This window comes from Pollachius pollachius (genome assembly GCF_949987615.1).
Source record: "Pollachius pollachius genome assembly, chromosome: 2".
In the NCBI taxonomy this organism is placed as follows: domain Eukaryota; kingdom Metazoa; phylum Chordata; class Actinopteri; order Gadiformes; family Gadidae; genus Pollachius; species Pollachius pollachius.
Genome location: NC_136935.1, coordinates 30,038,242 through 30,056,647, shown reverse-complemented (window position 1 = coordinate 30,056,647; position 18,406 = coordinate 30,038,242). Strand labels below are relative to the sequence as shown.

At 44.3% G+C, this 18,406-nt stretch overlaps 2 protein-coding genes across 2 annotated transcripts in view; one reads left to right on the top strand and one right to left on the bottom strand.

Moving 5' to 3' along the window:
• The first annotated feature begins 806 nt into the window (after positions 1-806).
• Positions 807-2,684, top strand: LOC307071981 (uncharacterized protein). The gene is made up of 2 exons (XM_079731119.1): positions 807-1,077; positions 1,273-2,684. Exons 1-2 carry the CDS (start codon positions 846-848, stop codon positions 2,580-2,582), a joined length of 1,542 nt encoding a protein of 513 aa, XP_079587245.1. The 5' UTR covers positions 807-845; the 3' UTR covers positions 2,583-2,684.
• A 4,508-nt stretch (positions 2,685-7,192) lies between these two features.
• The window catches only part of LOC307071306 (multiple PDZ domain protein-like), a gene marked incomplete at both ends in the record, with an annotated part of 40,405 nt that continues 29,191 nt past the window's right edge, over positions 7,193-18,406 (bottom strand). Inside the window, 17 exons of the mRNA XM_079730292.1 lie at positions 7,193-7,339; positions 7,730-7,853; positions 8,786-8,862; positions 9,052-9,156; positions 10,872-10,994; positions 11,167-11,201; positions 11,380-11,494; positions 11,619-11,690; positions 11,778-11,925; positions 12,947-13,140; positions 13,282-13,365; positions 13,668-14,066; positions 14,580-14,654; positions 15,348-15,440; positions 16,786-16,915; positions 17,275-17,366; positions 18,241-18,406. The exon at positions 18,241-18,406 is cut by the window's right edge and continues 43 nt beyond it. Coding sequence (XP_079586418.1) covers positions 7,193-7,339; positions 7,730-7,853; positions 8,786-8,862; positions 9,052-9,156; positions 10,872-10,994; positions 11,167-11,201; positions 11,380-11,494; positions 11,619-11,690; positions 11,778-11,925; positions 12,947-13,140; positions 13,282-13,365; positions 13,668-14,066; positions 14,580-14,654; positions 15,348-15,440; positions 16,786-16,915; positions 17,275-17,366; positions 18,241-18,406 — 2,179 coding nt within the window. The remainder of the gene's footprint in view (positions 7,340-7,729; positions 7,854-8,785; positions 8,863-9,051; positions 9,157-10,871; positions 10,995-11,166; positions 11,202-11,379; positions 11,495-11,618; positions 11,691-11,777; positions 11,926-12,946; positions 13,141-13,281; positions 13,366-13,667; positions 14,067-14,579; positions 14,655-15,347; positions 15,441-16,785; positions 16,916-17,274; positions 17,367-18,240) is intronic.

Here is an 18,406-nt window from a genome sequence, read left to right as displayed (position 1 = left end):
TATAAGAAAAAGTTAGATACAAAATATAGATTTAGATTTAAGATATAGATTTAGATTTAGGATTTGTATTTGTGTAGAAATATTGTATTATAGACGATATAGCTTCAGATTAAGCATTTAGATTCAGGTATACGATTTTAGATATAAGATTTATATTTAGGTAGATTTATATTTAGATTTATACAATTTATATTTAAGATTTAAGATATAAATAATGTGAATAAGGGACATATAGGCCTTAATTGCATTGCAGTTTGGAGGGTTGCAGATTTGCTATATCTACGAAAAATTAAGCAAAACTAGAGCTCTATCTGGAACAAGTGAAGCACGTTTTTTTTCAGCAGCAAAAGTTTAGAATCGGCACACCATAGTAGTGGGCCTACTGAGTGGGATGCATGAAACGGTAGAAGGTGCCACACCTTCTACTGTACCACGACGTCCACCTCAATGCTCGAAGCTTAGGAACAGTGGAATGTTAATAATTGTGGTAGCAATGGTTTTTGGTTCATTTTTTGTATTTATAGTGAAATAATTTGTGAAGACATGTGCTTGAAACTGCCACAGTTACATTGATTTAGGATTAGGCTATGCAATACTACAACCCTCTTGAGTCCTCAAAATTGCGGAGTATACGATATATGTTCTCTATTTTGCACACAATTTGTAATTCATTGTTTTTATTACATTTCCATAGTACTCACCTCCAAACCTGAGGGTGGCAGCAATGCCCCCGATCGCGTCTCCTACTACCGTTTATATCCAAAGAAAGAAGACGACGACGACGACGAAGAAGAAGAAGGGTTTGTTGTGATTATCTTCTATCTGGTGGTAGAAGTGTTTCTACCATGGGAAGACACTGCTGCGTCACGAGCTGTCGCAGTTACACGGCCAGTGGCCGCACAGTGAACGGCCTCAGCTTTTTCAAGTTCCCTGCGTGGAAGAAGACGGAGGGAGGGAAGGTGGCCGAGATCACCAAGAGGCGGCGGATGGCTTGGGTGGCCGCCGTGAGGAGAGCCAACATCACGTTCAACTACGCCCCCGCGTCCATGAAGGTCTGCTCCAGGCATTTCCATACTGGTGAGTTTTAATGACGTGCTTTTGGGGTAAAGTTGGGTCAGGGAGCCTCTTTGAGGGACGTTTGTACTCATCCACGACCCTGACGCACTCCCTTCTTCTGTTGCTTTGTTGATACGTTGAAGTTGTACAGGTGATTGATAACCTCGCTTCAGCTTGCCTATCAAAGTGAGTAACGCATTGCGTGTATGTTCACAGGAAAACCAGCTTATGAGATGTTCGAGTCACATCCAGACTGGGCACCGTCGTTAAACTTGGGGCACAATGAAGCAAACGCTGCGGAGACAGAGCAGTCCGCCCGGCACACCAAACGAATAGAGCTCCAGAAAGAAGCAGAGTTGAGACCTATAGCGGCAGACGACCCTGAACCAACCGAGGACCACGCAGAACCAGCCGAGAGCCGCACAGACCCAGTCGGGAACTACGCAGAACCAGCCTCGATCGTAGTGGAACTAACTGAAGAAGCAGCTGGCGAGGCCGGAGGTGGACCTGCGCCAAAGGAGATGATTGAGTGTGACTTTTGTGGGTACAGGCGTGCTGAAATCAACCGCCTGTTGAAAGAGAACAGGGAACTTAAGTGTGCACTTGCAAAGCGGAATATGGATGAAGAATCCCTGAAAGAGGATAATATGAAAGTGAAGTACTACACTGGACTTCCATGCTTTGGCATTTTGATGAGTATGCTTTCGACTGTTATGCCGTGCCTCCCCACGTCGGTCCGAACTTTGACACCTTTTCAAATGGTCTTTTTAACTCTCATGCGCCTGAGGCTGAACCTGCCACTCCAACACCTTGCCTACATCTTTCACGTAGACAAAAGAGTGGTTGTAACCATATTTAACACAACAATAAATGCTTTACATGCACAGCTTAGCCCTTTAGTGAGTTGGCCAAATAGAGAGCATCTGCGTCAAACTATGCCTCCCCAGTTTATGAAGGCCTTTGGGGACCGTGTCGTGGTTATTTTGGACTGTTTTGAAATATTCACTGAAGGAGCCTCCAATCATAGAGCACCGTCTTTTTACAACAAACACACCAACACCGTAAAGTACCTTATTGGTAAAACACCACAAGGAGCGATATCATTCATTTCCAAGGGGTGGGGGGGGCATGTCAGTGACAAATATGTGACTGAAAACAGTGGCCTTCTTGATTCATTGTTACCTGGGGATTTGGTGTTGGCGGATCGAGGCTTTGACAGCGTTGGACTGATGTGTGCCGAGGTGAAGACGCCAGCGGACCCAAACGGGCCACTTCAGTTCGATACTGTATACGTGAAGGAAACACGGCCGATAGCTCACCTCAGGACCCATGTTGAGAAGATGATTGGCACTGTACGCAACATGTACACGATGCTATGCAGGCCTATACCCATGAAAATGGCCCAAGTGTGCCAGGGGGAGGAGCTTACCTTTCTGGACAAGATGGTGACTGTCTGCTGTGTCCTGACCATCATGTGTCCCAGTGGGCTTGTAGACCCGACTAGTTATCGCGCTGAGCCGGTTTAGATTTTTGAAGTGTTTTTAAGAATAGCATTTTTTATTAAAAGTGTATTTCTTAAAGTTTGCAATGTCATTTATTGAGGCAGAGTTTGGATATAGTTCATATAAGTTCTTGAAATATGCTATTAAATGGTATGCTTGTTATTACATTTTCATGACCGGGTATGCACTGTAAAAACACAATGTATGGACTAGATTCATTTAGATTTGCCTTTTTTTAGGATGATTGGTCAAACTCTTAGTATATCAACGTCATGTAAGGTGACAGTTTGCATGTTACACTTACCTTACTCCTTCAGTAACACTTCTTTGAAATAAACATTTTAAAATACAGAACCAAACTGCAAAATAGAAGACAAGATATATTTAAAACTGATTTAAGAGTGCAATGAACAAGACCAGCTGGTAATGTTCCAGGTTTCTGTTTCGTTATCAAAATGGTATTGGGTGGCACCTTGGGGGCTGCTCGTGTGTGTCAAGGTAGGCGAACAGCGCAGGTGGGAGTACTTTACTACGAATAAACTTCTTGGCCGTCTCCACACGGCCCAACCAGAACTCCATGTCAGGCATCTCACGTACCACAGCAGTCTCTCGGTATCCACATCGCAAAGGCGGAAACCTTAATTACAAAGATCTGTGTCCGTACCTTGGTGCAGCACATGACCTTTTTTCAGTTGTAGCTTGGTGTTAAAAAGTAAGAGACTCAATTCTTTAATTTCCTGCAAACACCTGCTGGATACTGCTGTCTCTGACGCTTTATCTCCTGGCAGCCTGTCCCTCAGTTCTTTCATCTTAGCCGTCCATCTGGTGAGGCTGGTTTTTTTTATGACAATTCTGACAAGATCGACAATTGATCCACAACTTTCTACTTCATGGTCAATGTTTGCTGACGCTGTCATTAACTGGTGTGTTCCCATTCCCTCACCATAATGCTTCATCTCCCATCAAATAATTTTATCATAGTATAATAACTTTAATAATCTTTTTGCTTTGTTCTAGCCACAAGTTGTCATCTGCAGTTTGTTGGTTGTACTATCTAAACCTTTGCATCTTCTCAAAATGGCAGACAAACATAACAACGATCAAATCCTTATGCTATTCATAACATATTAAAGACATATCAATTATAGGTATTTCTGGCTGAATAAGTACTCACTATCCACAAGATAGAAACACATATACATCAAGGCTAGAGGCAGCCGGTACATCACTGGTAACAATTACATTTAATAATGTCAATTACATTATTTAACCTTGTTTAACCTAAGTCACATCCATCAGCCTCTTTCTTTAATTGGTCCAGGTATAATACTTTCTGTATAATCTTTTTGGGATATTATTGTCTACATTTGTTGTAGCATATAGTGGATTTCGTATTTTACAGTTTTGTCCAAGAACTACAAGTCTCTGGAGACCTCTCAATATGACAGAGATTTGCCAGCAACAAATCCCATGAAGCATTATGGGTCTGAAAGTATGCCGGTGCCCATATGATGATCCATCTGTGTTCACCCTGCTACATTATCATATACAAAGGTCGACAGAGAGAACAGAGAGCGCAATACAAATAAATCCACTTGTTATTACCTGGCCTAACGGTTCTTAATAACCTTTCAAGTGTATGGCAATAGTTTACACATATATATATATACAGTGGGGCAAAAAAGTATTTAGTCAGCCACCAATTGTGCAAGTTCTCCCACTTAAAAAGATGAGAGAGGCCTGTAATTTTCATCACAGTATACCTCAGCTATGAGAGACAAAATGAAAAAAAAAAAATCTAGGAAATCACATTGTCTGATTTTTAAAGGTCATCTCAATACTTTGTTACATGCCCTTTGTTGGCAATGACAGAGGTCAAACGTTTTCTGTAAGTCTTTACAAGGTTTTCACACACTGCTGCTGGTATTTTGGCCCATTCCTCCATGCAGATCTCCTCTAGAGCAATGATGTTTTTGGGCCTTCGCTGGGCAACACAGAGTTTCAACTCCCTCCAAAGATTTTCTATGGGGTTGAGATCTGGAGACTGGCTAGGCCACTCCAGGACCTTGAAATGCTTCTTACGAAGCCACTCCTTCGTTGCCCGGGCGGTGTGTTTGGGGTCATTGTCATGCTGAAAGACCCAGCCACGTTTCATCTTCAGTGCCCTTGCTGATGGAAGGAGGTTTTCACTCAAAATCTCATGGCCCCATTCATTCTTTCCGTCACACGGATCAGACGTCCTGGTCCCTTGGCAGAAAAACAGCCCCAAAGCATGATGTTTCCACCTCCATGCTTCACTGTAGGTATGGTGTTCTTTGGATGCAACTCAGCATTCTTTCTCCTCCAAACACGACGAGTTGAGTTTTTACCAAAAAGTTATATTTTGGTTTCATCTGACCATATGACATTCTCCCAATCCTGTTCTGGATCATCCAAATGCTCTCTAGCAAACTTCAAACGGGCCCGGACATGCACTGGCTTTAGCAGGGGGACACGTCTGGCACTGCAGGATTTGAGTCCCTGGCGGCGTAGTGTGTTAGTGATGGTAGCCTTTGTTACTTTGGTCCCAGCTCTCTGGAGGTCATTCACTAGGTCCCCCCATGTGGTTCTGGGATTTTTGTTCACCGTTCTTGTGATCATTTTGACCCCACAGGGTGAGATCTTGCGTGGAGCCCCAGATCGAGGGAGACTATCAGTGGTCTTGTATGTATTCCATTTCCTAATAATTGCTCCCACAGTTGATTTCTTCACACCAAGCTGCTTACCTATTGCAGATTCAAACTTTCCAGCCTGGTGCAGGTCTACAATTGTGTTTCTGGTGTCCTTTGACAGCTCTTTGGTCTTGGCCATAGTGGAGTTTGGAGTGTGACTGTTTGAGGTTGTGGACATGTGTCTTTTATACTGATAAGGAGTTCAAACAGGTGCCATTAATACAGGCAACGAGTGGAGGACAGAGGAGCCTCTTAAAGAAGAAGTTATAGGTCTGTGACAGCCAGAAATCTTGCTGGTTTATAGGTGACCAAATACTTATTTTCCACCATAATTTGCAAATAAATTCTTAAAAAATCAGACAATGTGATTTTCTGGATTTTTTTCTCATAGCTGAGGTTTACCTATGATGAAAATTACAGGCCTCTCTCATCTTTTTAAGTGGGAGAACTTGCACAATTGGTGGCTGACTAAATACTTTTTTGCCCCACTGTATATATATATATAAAACGCTGTAAACGTTAAACGTTAATGTATTGTATAGTTTATATATATATATATATATTTATTTATATTCCCTTTGGTCCAGACAACTTTGTTTTTGATATTTAAAATACATTAACAGCGTTTATATATATATATATATATATATATATATATATATATATATATAAAAACGCTGTTATAGGTTATATATATATATATATATATATATATATATATATATATATAAACGCTGTTAATGTATTTTAAATATCAAAAACAAAGTTGTCTTGACCAAAGGGAATATAAAAGGAACTATATAAATAACTTAATAAAATATTGTCCCAGTAAAGAGCTCTGACACGTTCCCTCTGAATTGGATCATGTGTTTTCACAATGTGCCACAGACAGTTCACACACAAAGTAAATGGAGTATTAAATAAATCTTTAATAATTAACAGTATATTAAATGCAGACATTTGACCAAAAACTGAGAGATAAGAGACAAAAGCACCGCAGAGGTTGAAGAAAAAATGTATTAAAATAAATTATTACATCATAAGAATGCTATCATTAAAGGTGAATGGTAATACACACCTAATGAGAGATTCATTGACAAAATTAAGATTAGAAATGAAACATACGTTAAGACCCTACATAATGCCCTATAAAAGATTGGCAGTATCACTTAATAAGCATTGCTGCTTCAGTAGGTGGGCAGCCAGTTAAAATAGTGTCCACTCATCAACTATTAACGATGAGTTCATGAATGAAAACAGTAGATAACCTAGCATTAATGCAAATATCTGATGTACTGTATACAAGTATACAATCCCAATATCAATCAAATCAAGACAATCTTGTATTTCTGTTTCCATCAATGACTTTGATTTTGCCATAATAAATACTACATGAACAAATACTCAATACATAGACTTAAACTTAAAAAGGGTATTAATAATATAAATAATAATTTCTGATGTAAAATATGTGAACAAATGTTCTGCTGTGTATTTTGAGATTATATATTCCATACATAATGAATGCATATTGTTATGTGATGACTTCTGATATAATTCCTCTGATAGTCCTTCATCCAGACCATCCAGGGCATACCTCTGTATACATAGATCTGCTTAATATTCACATTGGAAAAAAAGGACATGAAACGCGATTTAAAAATACTGACAGTAGCAAAATGTAATAAATGTATACTGTTAGGAGTACATGAATAGAGGTAGCTCACCAGCAAGTTCTTCAATGACCTACACTTCAACAAAGACAGATAGCTTAACTGTTACAAATGTCCTATTTATGCCTCTCTACCTCCGTCCACTGTACGCAGACATTCACCACAACCCTATCAAAGGACGCCAAACAACGATCAGCACCCTAGTTTGGTCTTGATGACATCATCAGCGTGTGACACGAGCAGGATGACATCATGAGAGAACGGTGAGGACCACGGTTCCCTTGGTCCTCTTGATGACATCCACGGCCTCGGCGTGAGTGGAGCCTTCCAGACAGTGGCCGTTCACCGCGATGATCTGATCTCCGCGCTTCAGACGGCCGTCCTCCAACGCCGCCCCCTGCCCAGGGAGAGAGAGAGAGAGAGAGAGAGAGAGAGAGAGGGAGAGAGAGAGAGAGAGAGAGAGAGAGAGAGAGAGAGAGAGAGAGAGAGAGAGAGAGAGCAGCACATTGAAATGGTTAAGTTCAGAGGACATATGTAGCATTTCAAAAGCCAATGTGTATAAAGTGTTCAGCATGTATGCACTGCTATGCATTTCATTCTTCATACTTATTTTCTCACTCATCCCCAATGTCTAGTCCTTTGTGTTATCGTGCCATAACAAACACTTTTTTTTCCAAACACAATTATTTTCGTGCTACATCGCTTGGGGAAAAAGCCTCTTCATACCCAAATAGTAAGCAGTCCATGTGTGACAGAAGCCAATGCAGTAACATAAAAACCGCCTGACCTTGCTGAAGACTGTTTTGACGTAGATTGGCAGATCCCCGTGGGGGCTGCCGAAGCCTCCCACCACGCTGAACCCCAGGCCAGAAGAACCCCGCTCAAGGGCGATGGTCTGATACGCCCGGGCGCTGAAACGTACAAACCCCCGCATTCATGTGAGGACCACACTGGGGGCTTGTGTGTTGTGTTGTGTGGTGCGCGTGCATGTGTTGTGCGTGTGCATGTGTTGTGCGTGTGCATGTGCAATGCGCGCAGATCCGTGTGTGTCCATGGATGTCCATGTTGATGTCCGTACATCTTTGAGCAAATCTCACTTTGGGAAAGCAGTTCTGCAATGCAATGCTTATTTAATGGCAAAGTGGGCAGGGTTTGACCTTCTCTGATCGTTAGGGCCAGATCTTCTGTTCTGCTACTAGATAGACGATTCCAATGCAACACAAAAACATGACCCGTCAGCTCTTCTGCCCACAGTACCGATTAATATATAAATATATATACTCAGAATGGAATTTTTAGAGGAAATTAACTTTAAATTCTAGAGTTATTGATGCAAAGAGTCAATCCAAAGTAGAGTGAAGCCCAAACAGAGTGGAAAGGCTCCACTGTAAAGCAGCCATAAATAGGCTCTGGCTTCCTGTCACTGGCAGAGAGCGGAGAACATAAGGGGATGAAGAGCAGCGCAGAGTTGGCATATTTTTAAGGGAAACGAGGTAATTTTGGAGAGGAATAAACAAACAACAAAGCACATTTTGGAGGGGAAAACGCTGCACACAGTGTGTTGTGTAACGGTAAACTGTCATGGTTAAGCAGAAGAGAGAACATTAGGTCAGACAAGCCCTGGAGACAAAGCAAGAGGGAGCAGAAGAAGATAGTTAGGGAATTGTAGAGAAACACAGGGAGCGGGCAATGGAAGAGGCAGAGAGTGAAGAGGAGGAGAGTCAAGGGGTCACATGTTCTGAGGTACTTGTGGTGGGGAGGAAGGAGGGGCTAGGGAGAGGTGGAGGAAGGAGGGATGTGTCTGTTGTTGGTCGGGGACAGTGATTGACAGGAGGTTTCCTACCAGAGGTTGTTTGGGCAGGAGAGCAGACACAGAGGATGGCTGTCACCCTGGTCCTGTGGACCGCTTTCTGCTGCCACCTAGACGCACACACACACACACACACACACACACACACACACAGACACACACACACACACACACACACACACACACACACACACACACACACACACACACACACACACACACACAGTATGGTATAATCAAAAAATGGAAATAATTGAAAGCAATAATGGCTATCCTAGGGAGACGGGGGAGTAACTTACGTGCAAAGTGATGGTTCCAGTGGCGTTCTTCAGCATGGCTCCTGCCTCCAGATGGGTCATCCCCTCAGTAGAAGCACTGTTAATGCTGATGAGCCTGTCTCCAGCCTGACACACATCCACCATAGAGACACTGAGTAGATAGCCCATACAGTACAACACATCCACCATAGTAACACTGAGTAGAGCCCACACATTATACACCACATCCACCATAGACAAACTGAGGAGATAGTGTCGTGGATAAAACCCACGGTCTAATACTCTAACATATTACGAGAGGTCGAGAAGGACTAGGGTTGAATGAGCAAGGTTTTATTGCGACTGCAGACAGTAACAACATCACCTGAGTTTGTTTGCAAAGAACTGCCCCAACCGGGCCCCAATCTCTGAGGTAACACCAGCGTCTGTGACTTCCTTGACCAATCACAGAGCTCTAAAATCAAATCTACGGGCCCTTACCGGTCCCCATTAACATTTATCTTCCCGCCCACATTCCCATATTACATTCTCATACATTCAAGCATTACGCACAAAAGAGTTACATATTAAACATTAAAGTTATATGAAGTTACATATTATGCATTATAGTTATATAAAGTGAGATCTTTGAATAAAATCCATTCATCGCCTTGTTGATTAACCTGACCTTAAATCACCATGACTTACCACATGTGTTTAAGAGATGAGCCCTGTGAAAGCAATATTCATTTAAACAGTAAAATATGCATTTGTAATAGTTAACAATGCCACTTTATTTGTCTGTGGCATATACAGTCATAATCCTAAAGCTGGTTGTGTCTGATTTTAACGGGGGCATGGATTAGTTAACTTAACGTCTAACTTGAAGCCTACAGAATATACATTCTAAAGCCACAGACGAGAAACCATAGGGGGTAACAGATGTCTCTGTAAGGGGCCATTGACATGAGGCGTCATGTATTATATTATTATATTTATCTGAAAATAACAATGGAACAGGGTCTCGAGCCTGCCCCTCCCCCCCCTGCTGGTACATTTCTCTCCACTAATATTCAAACAATTTGGCTGAGAAACCTCCAATATTTTCCACCATAATAGCGCATACAGTATACACCACATCCACAGTAGAGACACTGAGTAGCTAGCCCACACAGTATACACCACATCCACCGTAGGAACACATGGACACGTGTTATGAAGTAGACTAGTGCAGTACCCGTTTCCAACAGGCCTGATCAGAACAGGCCGATGGCTCGCACCCTAGTGTTGCTGCTTGCAGCCTCTTCAAGAAGCCCTCATCCAAACCACTCCCCCCTCGACACTGCAGTGTCTCCGGGTCCCAGCAACACAACCGGCAAGATGGAAGTCAATAAGATGAACGGTTGCCGAGAAAATCCAATTACATACATACACACAGAGACCGTTTTCCTAATTTGACTTTTACTACACATGCACTACTGAGTGCAAGTGTCGGGCCAATATGAGCTGATTCCTCACCCGGAGTTCTAATTTTAATCACACTTGCATAAATATAAATAATCTTTGTTTTTAGGATGTTTACTTGACATTATTTTGACCGGTAATTTAATTTGATACGCATAGCAGATACACATGTGGACACATGTAAACAAACATTACATTGACACACACACACGCGCACGCACACACACGCGCACACACACACACACACACACACACACACACACACACACACACACACACACACACACACACAGACACACACAAACACACACAAACGCACACACACAGGCACACTCACACACAGGCACACACACACACACACACGCACACGCACACACATACACTCAGTGCCTTGTCACCTCCAGTTGGTGAGTCATGGCCGCCGGTCCGCTTCTCTGTATGGCAGCGATGAACAGCGGCACGTCGCCATGGGGACTGCCCAGGCCACCTGCCACGCAGACGCCCAGGGCCTCACATGCACCCTGAGAACACAGGAGCCAGCGCTCAGCACCAGACACTCCGGAGGACACCATTCTCACTCCCTCTCTGAACAGGGCGAGGGTTTGTGTTTTGTTCTGGATGTCATTCGCTGGGTGTCAGCAGGACCCTGGCTGGCGAGAGCCAGGTGGTGACTAGTCTAACCCTGTAGCTCACCTTCTCGAGGACCACTTTCCTAACAGCACAGCCGTCTGGAGATTACGGAGAAGAACAGACAAGTGTGCATTTTATGTTTGTTATTATTATTATTATTATTATTATTATTATTATTATTATTATTATTATTATTATTATTATCATTATTATTATTACCTAAATCTAATCAACATGCATTGTGTATCTTTTGCTGCAGCCCATTACCGTAGTTACCTGCTTTGCTCTCTGTCTCCCTCTGGTGACCGATGGCGGTTTCACACGCACTGGAGGGGGTCAAGGTGGAGCAATCCGAGTCCTCATTCTGGATAAAGCATAACTTAAAGTACTCCTACATTCACAAAGTAACGTTGTTAAGGAAACAGGCATGCAACGAGGGGGACTAAAATGTTAGTTCAGTGGAAATAACCAGCAGGAGTTGAAGATGCACAAAGAGCTTGAGAGGCACTGGTTACCTGGCTGCCTTGTGGGTATTGGAGTCCAGCTTTAAAGCGAGCCACCTCCAGATACACCACTCCACCGCAGTTCTGAGAGGTGTGGGGCGCAATGGGCACATTAGTTCAACCACTCACACGTAACTTGGAGGCTGCACGTGTGATTGAAACCTTTAAGACCTGTAGCAGCTTCTCTGCATGCTTCTGGGACGCAGCCCGGACATCTTCTCCGTTGATTGACAGAATCTGGTCACCTAGCAACAGCCTGCCATCTTTATCAGCCACGCCCTGGTGCAGGATTTCTGACACAAAGATTCCGGTGTCGTTGCTGTTTAAGGAGCACCAAGACGAAACAAGGGATAGTGATATACATGTATTATTTAACAAGTGCTGTAACTGCATGCATGTCCTTTTGCTGCATTACTCAACATCCTCAAATATTTACCTGCGGAGGCTATGAGAGAGATAGAGGCTTAAACAATGTGATGCCTCATTTACAAATGTCTGTGCGTCTCAGTGTACCACCTTGTGGTGCATATTGGGAAGGGCAGCTTTAAGATGGAACATCTACTTATAAGGCGAGGAATGTGTGTGTGTGTGTGTGTGTGTGTGTGTGTGTGTGTGTGTGTGTGTGTGTGTGTGTGTGTGCGTGTCATTTGCATGAACCGATCATCTGCTATTGCTGGGGACCCCCAGAGGCAGTGCAGTTTAGACTTATATGGCGACACGAGACCTTAAATAAAAAAATATAATAATAAACTAAAAAACCAAATAGAAAGTAAACCTTTCAGTGCTTCAGGGCTCATTTTCTGCAGTTAATAAGGTTACTGTGATGCTGGCTCCACCACCGGCACCCTACTCTGACAAGAATCAGAGGAGTCTCTGTATGACTGAACGTCCTTCAGGTTTCAGTTCTTCATTTGATCAACTTCACACTGTTATGTGTATCGCTCAGAATCCCAGGAAGCGTAGTGTTGAGTGGGACGTAAGTTGGGGATAGAGAGAGAGAGAGAGAGAGAGAGAGAGAGAGAGAGAGAGAGAAGGAGGGAGACAGAGAAAGAGAGAAAGAGAGTGAGAGCGAGAGAGAGAGAGAGAGAGAGAGAGAGAGAGTGAAGGAGGGAGACAGAGAAAGAGAGAAAGAGAGAGAGAGAGAGAGAGCAAGGGAGACAGAGAAAGAGAGAGACTCAACAGAAATACTGGAAACCAAGCAATCGGCACGTTTTAAACCGGCACTGCACTGGTACGTCTAAATGTTTAAAACAGCCCAACTGTTCAAGGACAGGATATAATTGATTCCCACAAATATCCAAAGGACCCGGTGCCCATCGCCATGGTTACACAGTACTCACTTCTTGCCCACGGTGCAGAAGCCCAGGCCGCGGCCGGGCTGGGGCCGGAGCTCCAGGGTGAACACGTCCCACAGGTCCTCCTCCCGGTAGGACTCCTGGTGCCGGAACACACACAGGCGCACCCGCTGGGTGCTCAGACGCAGCACCCCCAGGGCCTCCTCATGGGTGGCCTGCCGCAGGTCGATGCCATTCACCTGGGAGATCAGGGGGGGGTGGGGGCTCAGGTCAATATGTGTATGTTAAATAAAAATATATCAAATGCAGTGATCAAGTGTGTGTGTGTGTGTGTGTGTGTGTGTGTGTGTGTGTGTGTGTCTCTCTCTCCCTGTTATCACCTCTAGGATCTGGTCTCCGGCCAGCAGCCTCCCATCTCTCTGGGCTGCTCCTCCATAGTTCACCTCGTGGATTATTACTGTCCCCTAGTGGCCAGGACACAGATTGAAAAAAATACAAATGAAATAAAATAAATAAATACATTCATATCTATATTATTATTATTATTATTATTATTATTATTATTATTATTATCATTATTATTATTATTATTAATAAAAAAACAAATGTATATATAAAACAAATATATAAAAATGATATAAAAACAAATTGGACAGTGGATCCATATTATTAACATACAAGACGATAAATGAATAAATGAATAGAGTATAAACAGATATGCACGATGACTCTTGAGTGTGACGCTGCCGAGCAGAGTGCCCCTCACCAGCAGAGTGTCGCAGCCCCCCACGATGCTGAGGCCAAGGCCCGTGCTTCCTTTACAGATCTCTATGGTGCTCTCCCGGCCCGCCACAACCAGGCAGCCCTGGGGGTCCGCGGGGTTCCCCGGGAGGTCGGCAGGCCCGCTGGCGTGGAGGGAGAAGGGCAAGGGAGAGGGCACGGGGAGGGAGGAGGAGGAGGAGGAGGAGGAGGGGGCGCCGTGCGGCGAGAGGGAGCGGGAGGCAGTGGGGAGGGTCAGGGTGGTGGAGGTGGTGGAGGAGGTGGAGGTGGTGGAGGAGGTGGAGGTGGTGGAGGCTAGGGAGACGTTGGAGAGGGACGAGGGGGGTCGGGCGCGGCCGAGGGAGAGTTTGACCGAGACCCGTTGGCGCTTTATCATGCCAGACACCTGCACAGGGGGAGGGCGAGAGACACCCAGATCAATGCAGAAGAAGCGCTGTAACGAGTGGCCAATCAATCGTTCAATTGAGGGTATCATTGATCAATGAGACACACAGCAGGAACATTTAGAAGTCATGGTCATGTTGTGACTCTGGTCCACGAGGAAGCCATTTGGTATGTCAGTCTGCGTGTGTGTGTGCGTGTGTGTGTGTGTGTGTGTGTGTGTGTGTGTGTGTGCATTTGATATTGTGTTTGTGTGTGTGTTTGTAAATTGGTATGTGCGTGTGTGAGCGTGTGTTTGTATTTGTGTTTGTGTGTATTTGTGTGTGTGGTTCAAGTGTGTGCTTGTGTGTTTGTATGTGTGTGTGTGTGTTTGTTGTGTACTCGTGCACTTGTGTGTGTGTGTGTGTGTGTGTGTGTGTGTGTGTGTGTGTGTGTAAACGTGCCCTTGTCTGTGTGTGTGTGTAAATGTGTGTTTGTGTGTGTGTGTATGTCTGTGTGTGTGTGTATGTGTGGGTACCATATCGGCTGAGAATCCTGCCACAGCCTGGTCCCCCACGGAGAGGATTGCGTCTCCAACCTTAATCCTTCCGTCCTGCTCGCGGTACACACATGAACACGTGGCATAGAGTCAGAAGGCTCAACCTGCCTCAGTACTCTACTCTGTTATCAGCGGTCTACACCCTGGATCAAATATAATGTCTCGAAATCAACAGAGATAATGTAACTTAGCTTAACATTTACAATTACATTTAGGGCATTTAGCAAATGCTTTTATCCAAAGCGACTTACATCGCTACATTTCATTTAGTAATAGGCCTATAATAAATAAACGCTATAATGTTTAATGTAAAGTAATGTAATATAAAGTAATATAATATAAAGTAATATACTATAATATACTTAACATAAAATATAATACAATAAAATCATATAATGAACATTTAAATTATGTAAAAAAACAATGTATTTATGTATTTTTTATATGCAATGATATAATGTAGTATACAATGCAGTATACAACAAAACATAATCAAATATAATATAAGACAATGTAATATAACATTATACATAATATAATAATATGATAAAAAGGTATTACATCAAATCAAAAGTAGTCTGATCCAATATATATATATGAAATAACCTAAAATAATAAAGAAATCCGCTGTAAGCTTCGAGATTCCTGCTGATGGATGAGCTAGAGAGGAGGTGGGTGATGATGATGATAATGACGATGACGATGACGATGATGATGATGACGATGATGATGATGCTGACATCATACCTTTGCGGCGGCTCCATGCTGGGACAGCGAGCTGACGACCACGGCCCCCCGGGCGGGGTCCTGCTCCAGGGACACGCCCAGAGACACATGATCCTGCGGCAGCACAGGACAACACGACACCACAGGTTCAATGGAGATAGGATCTGTTATCTGCTACGGCCCACAGCCTTGTTTACTACTGGACTCGGATTGGTCGATAACTTTCCAAGGGTGCGCTTTCATTTTCAATAACGGCACACCTCTGCCTTTTAACAGTCACAAATCAATGCGCTTACAAACCCAACATTAACAACAGTTGGTCAGATACAACTATCGACCAGATGTTTCCTTGACTACGGAAAAATCGATGCTCAATGGACAGCAGAAGAACTTCCGCATAATATTTGCTGATTAAGCTGGAAAAATCCAATAATTGTATTATCAATGAAAGAAACTAATATCTAATCATTGTTGGTGGCTCTGGTAGAGGAATAAACCAGTCCGGGCTGTCCGGTTATTGTTATGGGTCATGAATGTAAGATAGGGCTAGTGGTCACTTATCACACCAAGGTGTCTATATTGGACAGAGCTGATCGTTTGATTGGGACTGGAGCTAGTTTGACTGTCCACAGCTACTGGGTGTGGATATGAATGTCTATCATGTTTATTAGAATCTAGTCCTGAGTCCAGGGTTGAGATGCATTCAACTCAAGCGTGCTTTCACACCTGAGTTGTTTGGTGCGTCTTATCGACCCCTGAGTGTTTTTAACGTTAGTTTGGGGGGATGGGAACCCATTCAAACTCTGTACAAACAAAATAACCCTGGTCCGCTTGAAAACGGGGGTTCTTGGACCACTTTCAAGGGAACTCTGTTTCGGTTTGCTTCAGCTGTGAACATGGTCCGACCCAAAGATAGGAAGCAAACCAAAAAAACAAGGCATTGTGGGTTGAAGGAGAACCTCTGCAGCAAACTGGAACTAACAAACACATTGGGACAGGTAGGCGACTGGTGAACCTTTTGCTAGATTCAAAAGAGTCGCGGTCGGACTGGGCGCAATCAGTTGGTGCAATCACACCCTCAACAACGCGGCCTTTCGTCTTACACCAAGGAAACACACTGTTCTCAGTGAATCTTAATACTACTACTCAAGGGCGTAGGAACCGGGGGGGACGGAGGGGACGTGTCCCCTCCAATATCGGAGACAGGCGCATTTGTCCCACCTAAAAATTATACCGGATCTGTCAGGTTTCCGATATGTGTCCCCCCCAATGTTAAACTCATTCCTACGCCCCTGCTACTACTACTGCAATACTACTGCTCTACATAACAGTAGTATTGCAGTCTAATAGATAAGAACAAATCACCTTTATGGCATATACAGACCATTGGCAGAAACATATATAGCTATATATGTGTGGATACACAAGTAGGTTTATGTGACCATATTAAGTGCATTACCTGAGGAAGTACGAGGTGAAGGATATCTTTATATGGGTCTCCAGGTTCGGGGATGTAAGCCTGTGTGTGGCCGTCCCCTAGGTCTTCTGCTTTTGCGCCACAGTCCATCTGACTCAGTGCTGCTGTGTTTCTGCTCCAACACAACCCCATCACATTATCATGCCAACCCGCACCACGCACACAAATAAATCATGGGACCATCATAATCAATCATATACAAATATAATAAAAATCAATAAAGAAACACATTAAATAGTCCATCATAGCATCTGGGGACACCTCGTATGCCCTACAATATTAATAAATACCTAATTTATAGCCGCGGAATGCTGTAGGTGGGACATAAGCATGTTGGATCATCATACATAGATGTATTTTATGCTGTTTATGCTGATGTTAATCTCCCTCTGCCTCTAAAGGCCTGCAGGCATAGCCTTGTGGAGCGTGTCTCTCTGCGGGGAGGCCGTGTTGGGGTTTGCGGGAGTGTACCTGATCAGGATGATGTTGACTTTAGCGGGGGCATTTTTGATGAGGGTGGAGGCGTTCTGGTGACTACGCCCGTACAGGACCTGACCGTTGATCTGTTGCACAACTCACACTGTTAGGATCGTTTTCTGACCCCACCCCCCGCCACCCACACACACACGCACCCAAACACATGTACATACATACACACACACACACACACACACACACACACACACACACACACACACACACATGCACACACAGACATACACACACACACATATATAGACAACTCATCGATTCATTCCAGCATTATTTTAATTCAATGTTCTCACTTGAAGCTCCTACCCAATGCACCTTTGCCCGCTCTCACTCTCTCCTCATCGCTTCTGCATATCCTCCCTCTAATTACAACCCCGTTTTCTCCAGCCCAAGGTGAGAGTGAAGTCATGGTTATTCTCGCAGCCCTTAATCACAGCCGCTGCCCCGTGCTGCCCCACAGGCCCACAGGCCTGGTAGCAAAGAACCACCTACACCTGAACCCCGGTACCGGGAGACTCCAAACACAACTCACAGTATTTAACTCTGCATTTAGCACCTGCCAAGACCACCTGTGAAGTTTAAGATTAACTAAGTATCACCGTGGTGGATAACTGCTGCTTTTTAAGGAATCTGGCAACATAGTTGACATCATTCAGCGCGAATCAATGCATTTGAACACTCCACCGGAACCGCTGCTACAATCGCCGTTATTTTCAACCTTCAGACGTCCTTAACTTCTCCTTCTCGCCCCCATCTTCCTCATGCTGCATTTCTTACTCCACCTTGATCCTCCATCCCCCCCACCTCCTCTGCAACCTCCCCTTTCCTCGCCCTCATTCCCACCAAAATGCTCCTCGCCTCTTCTTTCCCCCCCTCCCCCCCCCCTCCTCCTGCTAGCACATCGGTCCCCCCCAACTCTTCCTTACCCTCCCCCCCGCCCCTCACCTCCAGCAGCTCGTCCCCAGGGCGTATCCTCCCGTCTGCGCCGGCTGCCCCCCGAGGGTCCACCGCCGCCACATAGATGCTCATGCGGGCCCGTGAGCCATCCCTGTTCCCCGCCAGGCTGAGCCCCAGGCCGGGCCCCCGGGGGTCCTTCTCCAGCTCCACCATC